Source organism: Capsicum annuum, unplaced genomic scaffold (assembly GCF_002878395.1).
Source record: "Capsicum annuum cultivar UCD-10X-F1 unplaced genomic scaffold, UCD10Xv1.1 ctg78324, whole genome shotgun sequence".
Taxonomy (NCBI): domain Eukaryota; kingdom Viridiplantae; phylum Streptophyta; class Magnoliopsida; order Solanales; family Solanaceae; genus Capsicum; species Capsicum annuum.
Window position 1 is genome coordinate 1 of NW_025888804.1, and position 17,922 is coordinate 17,922.

At 37.1% G+C, this 17,922-nt stretch overlaps 1 protein-coding gene and 1 pseudogene across 1 annotated transcript; one reads left to right on the plus strand and one right to left on the minus strand.

Moving 5' to 3' along the window:
• Nucleotides 1–5: 5 nt before the first annotated feature.
• LOC124894923 lies at nt 6–2,502 on the plus strand (annotated as a pseudogene).
• Nucleotides 2,503–2,597: 95 nt separating this feature from the next.
• On the minus strand, nt 2,598–16,921 carry LOC124885237 (ADP,ATP carrier protein, mitochondrial-like). The gene is made up of 4 exons (XM_047405416.1): nt 16,834–16,921; nt 8,424–8,635; nt 3,343–3,397; nt 2,598–3,246 (listed from the first exon to the last, which is right to left on the minus strand). Exons 1-4 carry the CDS (start codon nt 16,919–16,921, stop codon nt 2,951–2,953), a joined length of 651 nt encoding a protein of 216 aa, XP_047261372.1. The 3' UTR covers nt 2,598–2,950.
• Between the last annotated feature and the right edge of the window lie 1,001 nt (nt 16,922–17,922).

The following is a 17,922-nucleotide window of genomic DNA, read 5'->3' on the forward strand; positions in this document are numbered from 1 at the left end:
CTGAGATTGGTAATCTCACTAATCTTGTCTATCTTGACTTGAATACCAATCAAATTTTGGGCACAATCCCATCACAAATTGGCTCACTAGTCAAGCTTCAGATCCTCCGCATATTTGACAACTATTTAAATGGTTCCATTCCGGAAGAAATAGGTTACCTAAGGTCTCTTACTAAGCTTTCTTTGGGCTGGAACTTCCTAAATGGTTCTATTCCTCCTTCATTGGGGAAATTGAACAACTTGACCCTTTTGAATCTTTATGAGAATCAACTTTCTGGCTCCGTTCCGGAAGAAATAGGTTACCTAAGGTCTCTTACTGAACTAGATTTGAGTACCAATTTTCTTAATGGTTCTATTCCTGCTTCATTGGGGAATTTGAACAACTTTTCCTATTTGTATCTTTACGAGAATCACCTTTCTGGCTGTGTTCCTGCAGAAATAGCAAAACTTGCCAATCTCGTTGAAGCTTATCTTGAAAAAAAACCAATTAACAGGTCACATCCCTCCAATGAATTGTTTGGTCCCATTCCTGCAGAAATAGGGAAGATGAAGTCACTTCAGAATTTAAGCTTATTTTTAAACAATCTTTCTGGCCCAATTCCAAAAACTATAGGTGACTTAACTGAGCTCAAACTTCTAGACCTGTATGCTACTCAACTCTCTGGCCCAATTCCTAGTGAGTTGGGGAAGCTGAAAAATCTCAATGATCTAGAATTATCCAATAATCAACTCACTGGTTCAATTCCGTCTTCCTTTGGGAATTTGAGAAACTTGCAAACTCTGTTTCTCGGCAACAACAATCTGACTGATGAAATTGCTTCATCTTTTTGTAATTTGACGTCACTAACACTCCAGTATTTGTTGAAAAACAACTTGAAGGGTAAAATTCTGAAATGCTTAGGTAATATCAGTGGCCTCCAGTATGTGATTATGTCACATAATAATCTCAGCGGAGAGCTCCCGTCGTCTATTTGCAATTTAACATCACTACAAGTTGTAGATTTGGGTAGAAACAATCTAATGGGAGCAATTCCGCAATGTTTTGGCAACATGAGTCGTCATCTTGAGGTTCTGATTTGCAGCACAACAATCTTTTCGGTACTCTTCCAACAACTTTTTGCATTGGAAGTGCACTCAAAAGTTTCAATTTGCATGGCAATAAGCTAGAGGGAAAAATTCCACGATCCTTAAAAAATTGCAAAGAGCTGCAAGTTGTTGATTTAGGAGACAATCTCCTCAATGATACATTTCCAATGTGGTTGTGAACTCTTCCCGAGTTGCAAGTTTTAAGCTTGAAGTCGAATAAGTTGCATGGACCCATTAGAACTTCAGGAAGTGAATACATGTTTCTTGAGCTTCAAATCTTAGATCTCTCTTGCAATGATTTTTCCAAAAACTTGCCGATAGTTTGTTTCAACATTTGAAAGCCATGAGGACAATTGATAAAAAAACAAATGCATCAAGTTATGAGCTTCATCAACATTACCAAGACTCGGTAGATGTCGTAACAAAGGGATTGGAGCTTGAAGTTGTGAGAATCTTGTCTTTGTATACAACTATAGATCTTTCAAACAACAAATTTGAAGGACATATTCCTTGTATTATGGGAGATCTCATCACGCTCCGAGTTTTGAATTTGTCTCATAATGGATTGCAAGGTCATATTCCACCATCATTTGGAAATTTATCCTTGGTTGAATCATTGGACCTTTCATTTAACCATCTCTCTGGAGAGATACCAAAACAAATTGCTTCTCTTACGACTCTTGAATTTTTCAATCTCTTCCACAATAATCTTGAAGGATGCATCCCTAGAGGACTTCAATTTGCTACATTTGAGAACAATTCATACAAAGATAATGATGGATTACGTGGATTCCCACTTTCAAAAGGTTGTGGTAATGATACAGTATCCGAGACAAATTACACCACATCTGTGCTAAATAATCAAGAAAGCAACTCTGAATTTCTCAACGATATTTGGGAAGGCGCTCTTATGGGGTATGGAACCGGACAATGTATTGGACTATCCATAATATATATCTTGATCTCAACTGGGAATATGAAATGGCTTGAAAGAATCGTTGAAGAGCTGGGACACACAATTATGATGGCAAGGAGAAAGAAGCAGCGAAGGCAAAGGAACTACAGAAGAAGAAATAATCGCTTCTAGACAATTCAGCAATGGAGAAAGATTTGATTTCAGGAACTTACAGGTATTCAAGATAAGTTCTACACTAATATATTAGTTTTCAAGTTTTTTTTAGTAACAACAACTAATAGATACTCTCTCCAAAGCAAATTTTTCTTATTGATAAGTGTTTAACGCTCACTATCTTATTTTTCAATTTTCAGATGTCAAGGATAAGAAGACATAGCGTAGTGGAATTGCATACTATTAAGCTTTATTTAGAGAGATGTCTGCTTCTACATTTGTTCTACTTTAGTTTGTCTTAATCTACTTAAGCTTTATTAACTTAATATATTTTTCAAGTTCATATGCTCAAATATGATTCTAATTTCAAACCATATTTGTTTCGTAAACAGAAATACGCTTATAGCTCATCAAGTAACTGATATGTCACGAATTAGATCAGGGAAAAATTACGAATCAAAACATGAACTCTCTTGAATATCCCATCTTCACAAGAGTATACGAAGAATCTAAGAGGGACTCACATACAAAAGGAAAGAAAATGTTGTTGTCAAAAGAAATCACATCAGCAAAAGTACAAGTAGATGTAGTCAAATCCGTCTCTTTTAATTATATCAAAAGTTTTGAGTATGACAATATATAACCTCTGCATAAAGATCTCGAAATTTTTTCAAATTATTCAAAAACGAAAAAGAGGAAAAAATGTAAAATGCCTTTCCAAAAGAATCCTCATATTGCACTGCAGATAGATTTTCATCAATAGCTAATCCTAAAGGATGCTATATGTGGTCTGAATTTAGGCAGCGCCAGAGCCGTATTTCTTTCCAAAAACGATCATCTGAAGTTTATCATATCCAGCCAACACATCAGCACCAGCAACGGCACGAAGGATGTCAGCACCATTTCCTTTGAAAAGAGATTTGGGACCCTCGTTCTTAAGAATCTGGGAGAATGCGTCAAGTGAGCTCTTGCACTTGACAGCTTCACCGGAGGTCATCATCATTCTTCTTCGGACTGTGTCAATTGGGTATGAGGCAAGACCGGCACCGTTGGTAATCAGCCACCCGAGAGCAAAGCTAGCAAAAAAACTATCTCGTAAACGTCAAAATAAGCCAAGTGAAATTGTTGAGCCAATGATATTATCAAAATCCACGTAAACCAATAAAAAGCAAAAGCACAAAAACAGACAAACGCTAACCTGTAGTCCTCCAGTCAAGAGAACGGGCTTCAAGGAGTCATACGTGTAGAAATCTAGGCTAAGAGCTTCATGAATGTTTCCATAAGTTCATCAACGGAGATCAATCTAGAGAGAGAAATATTGGAGAAGATATTTTTTTATTAGATGAAAAGAAGAATGAGTTTTCTGGTTGGTTCTGTTACACAGCATTATATATGCTCACTAAACAATAACTCCACTAACTGCTTCCAGCTGTAGACTATAACTAACTACCTTGAAAGCTGTACATTCCTTGCCAGCTGTACATTCTACCAGTAATTGATCACATAGACTAACTATCTAAGCATCATCTGTTAAGCCTAATCTCAACACTCCCCCTCAAGCTGGAGGGTGTAAGATATTGAACACTCCAAGCTTGCTCATCAAATATGAGTGTTGTTCTTTACTTAACCCTTTGGTTAATAGATCTGCCTATTGTTCTTCAGTCTTTACAAACACAGCTTCAATGAGTCCATCCTTGATTTTGTCTCTAATGAAATGGCAATCAATTTCAATGTGTTTAGTCCTTTTATGAAAGATTGGATTAGATGCAATCTGTATTGCAGACTTACTGTCACTCATAATCTTCACTGGTTGTTTCACCTTGATTCCTATTTCTTGATATCAACCTAGCAACCATGTAACTTCAGCCACTGCTGAAGCCATGCTCCTATACTTTGCCTCTACAGAACTTCTTGAGACTGTCTGTTGCTTTTATGACTTCCATGACACTAGTGAGTCCCCAAATTTGATCAAGTATCCTATCACAGACCTTCTAGTATTTGGACAAGCTGCCCAATCTGAATCACACCAGCATGTAAGTTCTTGACTAGGTGATGCACTAATAAGGATCCCTTGTCCTGATGCTAACTTAAAATACTTCACCACTCTGATAGCTGAATCCCGATGAGATTGCTTTTTCCTTTGCATGAATTGACTCAAGGTCTGTACAGTGTGGCTTATATCTAGTCTTGTTATGGTCACATAAAAAAAGTTTTCCCATTAACCTTTGATATGCTCCTATGTCTGACAATAAGTCATCACTTTGCTCTCCTATTGCTTCATCAAATTCTACACTAGTGAGTCTGATATTAGTTTCTAAAAGTGTTGCTGCAGGTTTTGCTCCACCAAGACCCAACTCTGAAATTAGCTCTAACACATAATTTCTTTGATTCAACAATATTCCAGTCTTGGATCTCAACACTTCAATTCCCAAGAAAAATTTCAGTTCTCCTAAGTCTTTTACTTTGAAATGTTGATGTATTGTATCCTTCACTGAGTTTATCATCTTGTTACAACTTCCAGTGATTAGTAAATCATCTACATGAACTAAGGTGATTACTATATCTTCTCCTTCCTTCTTAGTAAATAAGGAATAGTCATAATTGCTTTGAGTAAAACCAGCTTGTATCAGTGCTTCGGTCAATTTAATATTCCACTGCCTGGATGCTTGTTTAAGTCCATATAAAGATTTTAATAGCCTACACACTTTAGTCTCTCCCTATCTTCTGAAACCTTCAGGAATTTCCATGAATACTTCTTCACATAAGTCACCTTGAAGAAAGGCATTAAACACATCCATTTGAAAGAGGTTCCAACCTTCTGATGCTGCAAGAGCGATAACTAACCTGACTATAACCATCTTGGCTATAGGTGAAAAGGTCTCATGATAATATAGACCTTCCCTCTGACTATAACCTTTGGCTACCAATCTAGCCTTGAATCTCTCCACTTCTCCATTTGCTTGAAATTTAACCTTGTAAACCCATTTTGAGCCTACTATATTCTTCCCGGCGGGCAGGTCTACAATTTCCCAAGTCTTGTTATCTTCATGTGATTTGATCTCAACCTTCATGGAATCAACCCATCTCTTATCCTTTACGGCCTCACTAAAGCCTTGAGGTTTTACCAAAGATGAGAAATCGGCTAGATAAAGGTATTAGCATAAGACAAATAGTCAGATAAAGGATATAGAACATTATTGCATTGTGCTTTGGGCCTGCCAACATAGTCTTTCATCCAAAGGGGTTCTTTAGAGGTCCTGGTTGATCTTCTTTTAGTATCAACATTAGAATCAGGAGCAATATCAGTGGTAATACTAACTGGAGGTGCAGGATTTGCTGGTGCTTGCACTTCAGGAACCATATCAGTGTCACTTGCATAATCCGAAGGTGAAGACGACAAAGTGTGAAGTGAATCCATACCTGTATCACTAAGACAAGCTGGATGGATAACCTTAGGTTATGATGATAGTGCTGTAGTGACTCTGGTGAACTAAAAGGGAATATATTTTCCCTGAAAACCACATCTCGGCTGACAAATATATCTTTAGTAATTAAGTCAACCAATATGTAACCTTTCTGCAGTTCTGAAAAACCAAGTAGCACCGCAGATCTTGATCTTGGTCCAAACTTGTCTCTTTTCAACAAATTTGTTGCATAACAAAGGCTACCAAAGACTTCTAAATGAGTGATGGAAGGTTTCTTATGAAACAGTAGTTCATATGGTGTATGTCCAGCTAGTGTAACTGAAGGCAACCTGTTCATCAAATAAACTGCAGCCTTGACACACAATCCCCAGTATCTTAGAGGTATCATAGCCTGAAACCTCAAGGCTCTAGCAATGTTTAAAATCTACCTGTGCTTTCTCTCCACAATCCCATTTTGCTGGGGATTATAAGGGCAACTACTTTGATTCTCAATGCCAAGACAAAACAACAATTCTTTACACTTAGAATTAACGAACTCCGCACCATCATCAGACCTCAAAACCTTGATCATCATGCCAAACTGATTTTTTATCATGGCTAAAAACTGTCTAAGCACAACAATCACCTCAGACTTTAATTGCAACAACTAAATACAAGTAAATCTAGAATGATCATCCACAACAGTTAATAAATAGTATTTCTTATCTTAAGTCGGGACCTTATATGGACCCCCGAGATCCATATGTACAAGCTGAAATGGAAAATCTGCTCTAGTTTCACTAAGTGGAAATTGTAGCCTAGTTTGTTTTGCCAAGGGGAAAATATGACAATCCTTTTCTAAAGTAGTGCTAGAAGACTTATTTAACTCTGGAATCTTCTTCATTATTGTGGATGATGGATGTCCTAATCTCTTATGCCATAAACTGTAATCGGCATCACTATTAGTCATACATGTTGTTTTCATCTTATTTGTTACCATAGATTCCACTGAATCTCCATCAATCACATACAAGACTCCTTGATCTTTACCAATCCCCTTCACCCTGCCATTGTAGAGGTCCTGAAACACACAGAAATCAGGGAAAAAGATGAAAAAGCAAGACAGCTCTTTAGTCACTTTTGACACTGATAAAAGGTTAAATCTAAACTCGGGAACAAATAACACACCCTTCATTTTTTCATTCCCAAATAAGTTGGCACTTCTTGTGTGAGTAATTTCAGTTTTCTCTCCTGTAGGTAAATGCACTTATCTCTTTTAGAGGCATCTAGATTGACCCTATCCTTCAACAATTGTAGATTTGTAGTAACATGATGTGTGGCTCCGGAATCAATGGCCCATTCAGTTTTAGAAAGAAAATGAGACATCAAGAAAGTTACAATACCTGCCATGTTGACATGATGCTCCCCTGAATCCTTGTTCAGCAAACTTAAAGATCTGTCTGTATCGTTCATCAGAAAAGGGGTTGTAAAACTATTTTTCTGACTGAAATCCGGTGTTGCACTGAGAAGATGAAACTTCTCCATTAATCCTAGATGTAGATGCTACATTAGTGTTATTCATTGTGGGTGGTTGCTCTTTTCTCCAATTATCAGAAGTGCATGCATTTCTTCTCCATCCATCAGAATTACCAACACCAAATCCTCCACTTCCAAAAAACTTCCTATTTTGAAAACCAGGTGGATATCCAATAAGCTTGTAGCAGTTTTCCTTTGTGTGGCCTTTCATTCTACAAAAATCATACTGCTGCTGCCTTCCTCTAAATCCTTTACCTCTTCTTGCCTGTGAACTCATGGAACTTGTGTGAATAGCCATGGTTTCAACTTTATCAGTTGCTTCATCTGCTAAGTTTGCTGCTGCTACTTGCTGATTTCATCTTGGATAATCATGGCATATGCTTGTCATAAAGTCGGAGCTACTGATTTCATGAGTATCTGTCTACGAGCTTGATCATAGGATTCATTAAGACCACTAAGGAACTGAAGAAGCCTTTGCTGGCTCAAGTTCTCAACATAATCTTTCGACCTCTCACAGCCACAATTAGGTGAAGGAACTAATACATCATACTCATGCCATAATTCCTTTAACTTTGAGAAATAGGAAGAAACAGAGTTAGTACCTTGCATCAACCTCGTAATTTCTCGATGCAATTGGCACATCCTCACACGATTGACTTTGTCAAAACTTTCCTTTAGATTTTCCCATACAAGGTGTGCATTTGATGCATAAACAACTCCGCTTAATAGATCTTCTGAAATCGTATTCATTATCCACGACAACATTAGCGCATTACAAGTTTCCCAGTGATCATGTAATTCAGGTTTGAACGATTCCTTCGTGCACACTCCATTCAAAAACCCTAACTTTCTTTTCCCCAACAGTGCAATGCGCATTGATCGACTCCATAAACCATAGTTTTCTGAACCAATAAGCTTCACCGGAACAAGAACCGAACTCGGTGTATCCGTCGATCCTAGATACAGAGGATGATTGGCATCAATTTTGGTTCTCTCCATTGTTGTACAGGTGATGGAGCGTAAAAATGATTACTTCTCTGTGAAATTTAAACAAGCAATTTGCATGGATCACTCGAGATCTAACCTGGCTCTGATACTATGTAGAAATCTAGGCTAAGAGCTTCTCTGGTTGAGTTCTCTGGTTGGTTCTGTTACACAGCATTCTATATGCACACTATACAATAACTCCACTAGCTACTTCCAGCTGTACACTATAACTAACTACCTTGACAGCTGTACATTCCTTGCCAGCTGTACATTCTACCAATAATTGATCACATAGACAAACTATCTAAACATCATCTGTTAAGCCTAATCTCAACAATACATCCCGAAGTATAAACCACGGTAGACAATGATACCAAGACATGAAATGTTGAATCCATGGTACAGTCCAGCAACTCCATCAGAAGCGAGTGTGTTTCTGTAGACATCAATCATACCATTGAATTGTCTCTCGCCTCCTTTCTTTGAAGCTTTGGTATCATTTGCAAGACGGGCACGCGCATAGTCCAATGAGTATAAAAAGAACTGCTCTTGTTCTTTTATTGTAACAAAAAGATATAAAATTAGAATATTTTATATGAGCCATGAACCCGATAATATTGTCATGACCCGAACCGGGGGCCTGGCTGTGACGAGCATTCCGAACCATGAAGGCCCGAAACACCCCTATCTATGTGGTAATCATGCACATAATTCATATGATAATAAGATATGCGGAAGATACACAATATTACGGAAAACATGGTCATAAATCGAATGAAATCAACAAAGGGGAAATAATGTCCCACAACATCTATCGACATCCAAACAACCGTCTAAAAAATCTCTAATACATGACTGAAATAATTTACTATCTGAAAACTGGGACAAGCCCCCAGTAGACCCAAAACTACTAAATGATAAATGAACTGATAGACATCAGGCCTTCCGAAATATAGAAGGCTCACCACTTGATTCTACAAATCTGTCAGAAAAGATCTACTAGGTATCTGGACCCCTAAACTGTGCCTCCAAACCTGGGAGGGAAGGGGGCTAATACAAAAGTACTGGTACGCAGAGAAATCAAAAACAAAATATAATATTTTTTTCCAAATATAGGTGAGAGCCATTATAAAATAGTTTCATATCAAATCATTTGAAAACACATGAGCATAATGTAATATTTTTCAACAACAATGTAATGCAGCTGAGCTAGGTGGAATACCCTACATATAACATTTACACAAACTGTCAAATCTCGGTTGCCGCCGAGATTAGAGTATAAGTGAGGGGAAGACACACAAGATCACACAGCAGGGTGTCTCGACCCAATAAAGTATAGTAGTGCCCAAGATCACTTAGCCTGGGCTCCTAAACATAGTCCCAATTTGGGAATGACATAAAGTCAAGTACACAAGATCACTTAGCTTGGTACCAAATCCCCATGTCGGCAAATACGCTTTCCAGCGATGGGACCTTACACTCAAACACCTTTTTTGGTCATCCACCTATCTCATGTAAAATCAATGCATCAAACTCCATTTAATTCAATCACATATCTTATTCTGTAGGGTATCGTCATACCCGACTTGCAAGCCACCAATATCACATCATTCTTTCATGCAACCATTATATTCATCATATTTCAACATAACAAGCCTCTCATTGCAAGTCAAAACCATGACTATTTTCAAAATATTTCATGTCATGCTTGTCAAGATGATTTCAAACATTTCACATCATATGAGAATTTAAAATGAGATCATATAAAGAGAGGGATTTCATAGAATTCATGCTCTCAAGTTAACATCTTTTCGGAATACATGCATATACATATATCATATATCAAACCACTTCGGGAATAGGCCTAAAGACTAAATCAATATCATAAAATGTTTAAAACAGGATTATATTCATAATTTCAAAACCCCCATTTTTAAAACATGAATTTTTAAGCCCATGAGATTTTTGAGATAACCCTACGTACCTCTATATGCGAAGATGATAGGTGCTTCTTGAAGCCTACATTCTGGGGATTCCAACTATGCAATTAGTTTCCAAAACCCACGGTTGAATCTTGAGTTGCTTGGGTTTTTGTATTGAAACCCCAAGAAGAGTTCTTGAGCAATTTTGATGAATGAAGGTGTATTTTGGGGTATTTGGGAACTGAATTTTGTGTTTATGGCTAAATAAGGGTGGGAAAAGGATCATTTTGCCCCCAAAATGGAGTGTTTAAGTCACTTGAGTAATAATATATGCGGCGCACACCTTATTGCATAATATAGGTTGTGCGGCGCACTCTTTATCGTACACATGAGGTTCTGCGTCGCACACCTTATGGCATAAATTAGGGTGTGCGTCGCACACCTTATGCTGCACGACACACTCCACTTTCGCACTACATAATTTATTAACACACTAAAATTGCACTAGATTTATGGCTTTTGGAACCTTTACGTGAAGGAAATGACGATTTTCGTTCTCGTCCGAAATGCGGGGTGTTACATTATCTCCCCCTTGGGATCATTCGTTCCCGAATGATGGGTAGGAACTTGTTGAAGCTTAAAGGTATGGAATAACGCGGACATGATGTTCCTTCTACGAAAGGACATAACTGATCTGAAATATTTAAGCTTCTATAATGAAACTGAATTCTGAGCTTACTTGACTTTTCTTGCTTCAAGAAGCTGATCCGTGCTGAAAATTTGGGATTCCCTTGAAATATTCATGATCCAATCATACATATTGACATTAGGAAGTGATAACTTATGCAAGTACGAATCATAAGACATCAAGACTTAGATCGTACAAGGGTATTACACTATCTGAGCTGAAATACTTGAAAAATTTTGAGATTATACGTTGAACTATTACGCACCGAGTCATGAATAGATAGCTGAATCTGAAACATGATGCTTGAAATGAACTGAACTCACAATTTATATGGATGGAATAGATTATCTCTTGGGAATGGCCATACGCATGAAACTTCGGATAGTAGGACTAGGTGAAAAGGTGGAAAAACCATAGTAACTTGTCTGCCCGACTGTTAAACTGAATTACAGACTGAACTATACCAGACACTTATACTTAACTGGAGTATCTCTTCAACACTCTCTCTAAAGAAGTTCTAGCAGTAATAGGAAGCCACGAACCTTGGGTATGGATTACATAAGACATCCAACTGAGGGAAATCACAACATTTACACTACTCTGCAGTCTGGAATATAGACATATAACTCATAAATTAGGATAGAATTTCCAGGCCTTATTCAATGCGACTTCTTACTTTAAAGATTAGCACACTCCTCGAATACTCCCTTAATTGTACTATTACCCGTAGATACCACATTCATTTAATCCAACTTATTTGTTCTCGTATTTGCATTTATAAATCTTTCTACTAATGTCTATAGTAACTTAAATCCTCTTCACCGTGATCAGGCCAAACTCCAACTCGCAAAATACTACATGCCACTCCACAATACAAGTCTAAACCATAAGATTCCACCTTCTATATCTCTTAAAAGATCACACCCTAATCCTATCATGCCTTACCACTTCAATGGCTAACTCTGAACTATTACTACGAAGTCGTTAGCGCATATAGCGTTCCAAAACAAAAATTCCAACATGTCATTCAAGCCTATCTCTATAACCACATATGAACTTCAAAGTAAACACTCATAAAGACGCACTTCATATATTCTACTAACCATTTATCGATATAGCTCCCACACTCTACCCGAAGAACATACACACACACAACTTTCAGCTAACCATCACATGCATCAAAGACTTGGCCCCAACCTTACTTCGCACTTATGGTCTTATCTAAAATAAGCATACTATGATACTCCACCAACTAGAAACATTTACTCATCACCACTACCATCACATAAAGAGGTGTCACTAAAGCTTAGAACATAAAATCTTGAAGCATGGAAGGATGTTATATGAAACTTGACACTTAACTAAGGCTTGGGGAATAGCAAATCAACATCCGGCATTTATCAAAGAAAAAAAAATCTGAATTGGGGCATACATGGCTATGAACTATATTCCACTTATCGTAAATAGTATAGCATGAATTATGGGAACTAAGCACACTATAAAGCATGAATACATGAGTCATGAGCTGCAAGACCTCAATTTAGAGTTCATAACATATGGAATGTGATTCCGAAGGCTGAATGAACTGAAGTTCCTCATTTAGGAATCTAGAAGAGCACGTGATTTTCTATCATATACATAAACATGAACTATGATCATGGAACTGAAATGTGAGGTATGAGTAGGTATTAGGATACCTGAAAAATACTGAGACTGGAATGGGTTAAGACTTACTCTTCCCTTCTGATGTTCTATGTCATACTGACATCACTACTAGAATCTGAAAGTCTGACTTGGTTATTCGCTCTATCATCTCCCCCTTAGCTTCAAGCCATCATATTAAGTTTGGGAGATCCCTTACTAGACTCTAAACTGAAGTACACTCACTACACTCTGGGGTCTGGAAAACTACTATACACGCATATCATGGCACTTAACCCGAATGACTACACCTGAAAGTGGAAAACCTACTGTTAATACTACCTTCTGAGATACACTTTATCATTCTATAGACCCAATAGTCATCATATAATACTTGCACACTTACTAACTTCGGGTCTTCATGGGTATCCCCATAGTCGGAGTGCACACCCTCTAGTGCTTTAACTCTTATTTCTATTAGTTCAACCTTAAAAAATTCAAACTTAGAATCTAGCACTCAACATGGATATCACCAAGCGTTCAATGTATCATACTACTTCCGACATAGCCTACCAATATCGCGACTCCAAACTTACATCTCTCTACGATGAGAATCAAGATCATATAAAAAGGCTCAACACTATCAATCAAAACTTCTTAACTTGGCTATTTAGAACACCATATACCATCTAACTAGTCTTTCTCCCCCTAGCAACTCAACGGTACCACTCGTCACACAAAACATGTAATAGTCTTAGAAAATACCCCAACCTCAGATCACCTTGGGCATACTTCTACATTATATATGCAACATTATACTTTACTACGAAGCAAATAAACTTAAGCTTTTGCATATACCGTTCAAGCCAATTAGATTACTCTCATAAAAATAGTATCATTAACCAAGAAATCATCACATCCACCTTCATGGACATCAATTGTTCAAAACTTAATGTCTAGTGCTAAATATGATTTTACAACCCAACCTTACGCATGATTCTCACTTGAATACCATGAAATAGCCATCAAGAAACACTAGTACACTAGAACTTCCAAACAACAAATAATTGATCTTGACCTTACGGTCTTCCTTATCATAACTCATTAGCACGTACTATTTTAACACATCAAGCCTACTAATTTTTTTCCCACAAAACATACATCATTAATCTCATGCCACTATTTTTACCACCACATTCTACATTAAATTCAAGCATATAGTCCTGTACCAATCATCTATCACTACTGAAAAATGCAACATAATATGCTAGTCCATAAAATTTGGGACATACTATACAAATGCCTCAAAAATCACTACATACCTTCTCACAAGTAGTACTAGTTTACAATTACCAACGAAAAGAAGGTCAAGGGGTAAAGTTACATAATAGACATGATCAACCTTAATCTTATATTATAACCCCATACAATCTTTTCTACTTATTCGGATTTCTCACCTCATACTTACTTACCCAAACATACATTTAGACTACCTTCAAATTCCACAAACAACGATGAGTCTATACTTACAACTTACTGGCTAATATAGCCATTTTCACACTTCAAGCAACCGACAAGTCACCCTAACTAACAACTCTTTCTCTACCTTCTACTAAACTAACACACAAGGATGAATCACCTCCTTACCAACTCAATCTCATGCAAACAGATTCAGCTATATATATATATTAAACCAACACAAGAATAACAAGTTGGACAACAAGTTGCTAGTGAATCGAAATAGGCCTCACACGGCTTTACTAGACTTTGATTTTGTATTTTGAACAAGAAAATGAGATGAATGACAAGTAACTATGCTAGTGAATCAAAAGAGCGCCACATGGCTTCACTAGACTTTATTTTTTTCAACAACTTGATGACTAGATTACATCAGATAGAAATTTAATATGCAATATCCAATTAACTAAGAATACACATCTTACTCTGTATAAATAAAATCAGAGTCAAACACTTCCTCCACGGACTACCATACCATCCACACATGCTACTAGTTACCACATTAGTATATCATCATAAGAGGGTAAATCATTCTCGAACATCGGTTATTCAACTAAAATATTCATTTACACAAAAGTCACCCTCGCTCTGACTTCTAACTTTGTGACTTCACATCACCAACTTCTTGGTCTAATTTCACTATCAATAGGTCATGACAACAACACTTTAATGCATACTACTATTCAGGTGGAAATACAGTTCCAACATTCTACTACACATCATCCCCATAAGCAAAACATTTGTAACATAAATTTGAAGAGGACTAAAAGAAATTAATACCTCAAGCTGAAAAGCACGATTCCATCAGGATCAATGTTTACATTGGAATCAATACACCAACTGTCAAATCTCAGTTGCCGCCGAGATTAGAGTATAAGTGAGGGGAAGATACACACGATCACACAGCAGGGTGTCTCAACCCAATAAAGTATAGTAGTGCCCAAGATCACTTAGCCTGGGCTCCTAACCATAGTCCCAATTTGGGAATGACATAAAGTCAAGTACATAAGATCACTTAGCTTGGTACCAAATCCCCATGTCGGCAAATACGCTTTCCAGCGATGGGACCTTACACTCAAACACCTTTTTTGGTCATCCACCTATCTCATGTAAAATCAATGCATCAAACTCCATTTAATTCAATCACATATCTTATTCTGTAGGGTATCATCATACCCAACTTGCAAGCCATCAATATCACATCATTCTTTCATGCAACCATTATATTCATCATATTTCAACATAACAAGCCTCTCATTGCAAGTCAAAACCATGACTATTTTCAAAATATTTCATGTCACGCTTGTCAAGATGATTTCAAGCATTTCACATCATATGAGAATTTAAAATGAGATCATATAAAGAGATGGATTTCATATAATTCATGCTCTCAAGTTAACATCTTTTCGGAATACATGCATATACATATATCATATATCAAACCACTTCGGGAATAGGCCTAAAGACTAAATCAATATCATAAAACGTTTAAAATGGGATTATATTCATAATTTCAAAACCTCCATTTTTAAAACATGAATTTTTAAGCCCATGAGATTTTTGAGATAACCCCACGTACCTCTATATGTGAATATAATAGGTGCTTCTTGAAGCCTACGTTCTGGGGATTCCAAATATGCAATTAGTTTCAAAAACCCACGGTTGAATCTTGAGTTTCTTGGGTTTTTATTTTGAAACACTAAGGAGAGTTCTTGAGCAATTTTGATGAATGAAGGTGTATTTTGGGGTATTTGGGAACTGAATTTTGTGTTTATGACTAAATAAGGATGGGAAAAGGACCATTTTACCCCAAAAATGGAGTGTTTAAGTCACTTGAGTAATAATATATGTGGCGCACACCTTATAGCATAATATAGGTTGTGCAGCGTACTCTTTATCGCACAAATTAGGTTGTGCGTTGCACACCTTATTGCATAAGTTAGGGTGTGCATCACACACCTTATGCTGCACAACACATTCCACTTTGCAAAGCCATAACTTCTTCCTCGGGTGTCGGATTTTTCCGAAATTAGTATAGTTGGAAAGATAATTCGAATACCTTTCATTTGATATATAGTAGGAACTATAATTCAATATATACAAAAAGTAATGATCGATTGGAATAGACCTAAGTTTCAACGCTCACTAAAATTCGAACGATAGGAAAACTTTCAACTTGTCCTTGAGCTTGGGGACCTCTATGATCTCAATTCATGCTCAAATAGGTTTTCACACTACATAATTTAGTAACACACTAAACGTGCTTTGGATTTATGGCTTTTGGAACCTTTACGTGAAGGAAATGACAATTTATGTTCTCGTCCGAAATGCGGGGTGTTACAAATATTTTCTTGAATTAACCCGAATTGAACATTTGATAAATGATGAACTTTCCATAATCTCTAATGTGAACTCCTTTCATTTCCTTATAACTAAAACGTGTAAATTCTTAATTATTTTTCTATAGCATAGTAACTTGAATTTCCACACTTTTGAAATGAATATGATTCACCCTCAACAAGAATACTTCAAGTTACTCCTTAATTCTCCTAAATGATATAAAAGCCAGACAATGAGCTATGACATAAAGTATGAGGATATTTACCTCTAATGATTCCCCAAACATGTTATAGAATGATAAGAACTCATGATTTGTGAACCTAATATGAAAATTCTCAAGCATGATCCCTAAAGTGGTAGATTAATGACTTTGTGCTTAAAATGGCCAAATTATACACCTGAGCCTAATAAGGCTAAGACTTTGAACATAAATAAATAAGATAACATTATGAGCATAAGGGAGCCTAATAGGTCTAAATGACAAATATCCGAAACTACCGATTTAGGATAGAGATTATTCTGCAGGTCGGATGACTCTTTTTTCATGAGTCCCATCGGCGGGTAATTATGGATCCTTGCTAGAAAATCATGTAATGTCATGTCCTATGCCCGACAAGGTATAGGATGGCTTAGCTGATCGGACCCAGATCAGTCTCCATGTGTTCATATGGTGGTTTATGTCGGTTCACCACTTGCTCCCACAAATAACTAAGGCCTTGCTTCCAACGCATTTACGGCAGAGTTACCTGTAAATCTTTTTCAAAATTTAGAAGCCATGAAGAAAGTTAATCAAACTCTGGAGGAATCAAGTAACACAGGAGTTGGTTATTACCAAGATTCCGTAACTCTCGTAACAAAGGGACTGGAGCATGAAGTTGTGTCAATCTTTTCTTTGTACACCGCAGTCGATTTTTCAAGTAACAGATTTGAAGGACACATTCTAGGTATTATGGGAGATCTCATTGCACTTCGTGTGCTCAACTTATCTCATAATGAATTGCAAGGTCATATTCCGCCATCACTCGGAAATTTACCTTTAGTTGAATCTTTGGACCTATCATCTAACCATCTTGTAGGAAAGAAACCTGAACAACTTACATCTCTTACATTTCTTCAATTCTTGAATCTCTCCCACAATCACCTCCAAGGATGCATTCTGACAGGACGCCAGTTTGCTACATTCGAGAATAACTCGTATACAGGTAATGATGGGTTACGTGGATTCCCTGTTTCGGAAGGTTGTGGAAGAAGCGGGTTGCCCAAGACAACCGACCCAATGCATGTGCTGGATCAAGATAGCAATTCTACAATTCTAATAAGGCTAAGACTTTGTACATAAATAAATAAGATAACATTATGAGCATAAGGGAGTTAGTTGACTGATCGAGAAGGCATAGGTGGTTTATGTCGGTTCACCACTTGCTCCCACAAATAACTAAGGCCTTGCTTCCAATGCATTTATGGCAGAGTTACCTGTAAATCTTTTTCAAAGTTTAGAAGCCATGAAGAGATTTAATCAGACTCGGATGGAATCAAGTAACACAGGAGTTGGTTATTACCAAGATTCCGTAACTCTCGTAACAAAGGGACTAGAGTATGAAGTTGTGTCAGTCCTGTCTTTGTACACCGCTGTTGATTTCTCAAGTAACTGATTTGAAGGACACATTCCAGGTATCATGGAAGATCAATACTGCACTTCGTGTGCTCAATTTATCTCATAATGAATTGCAAG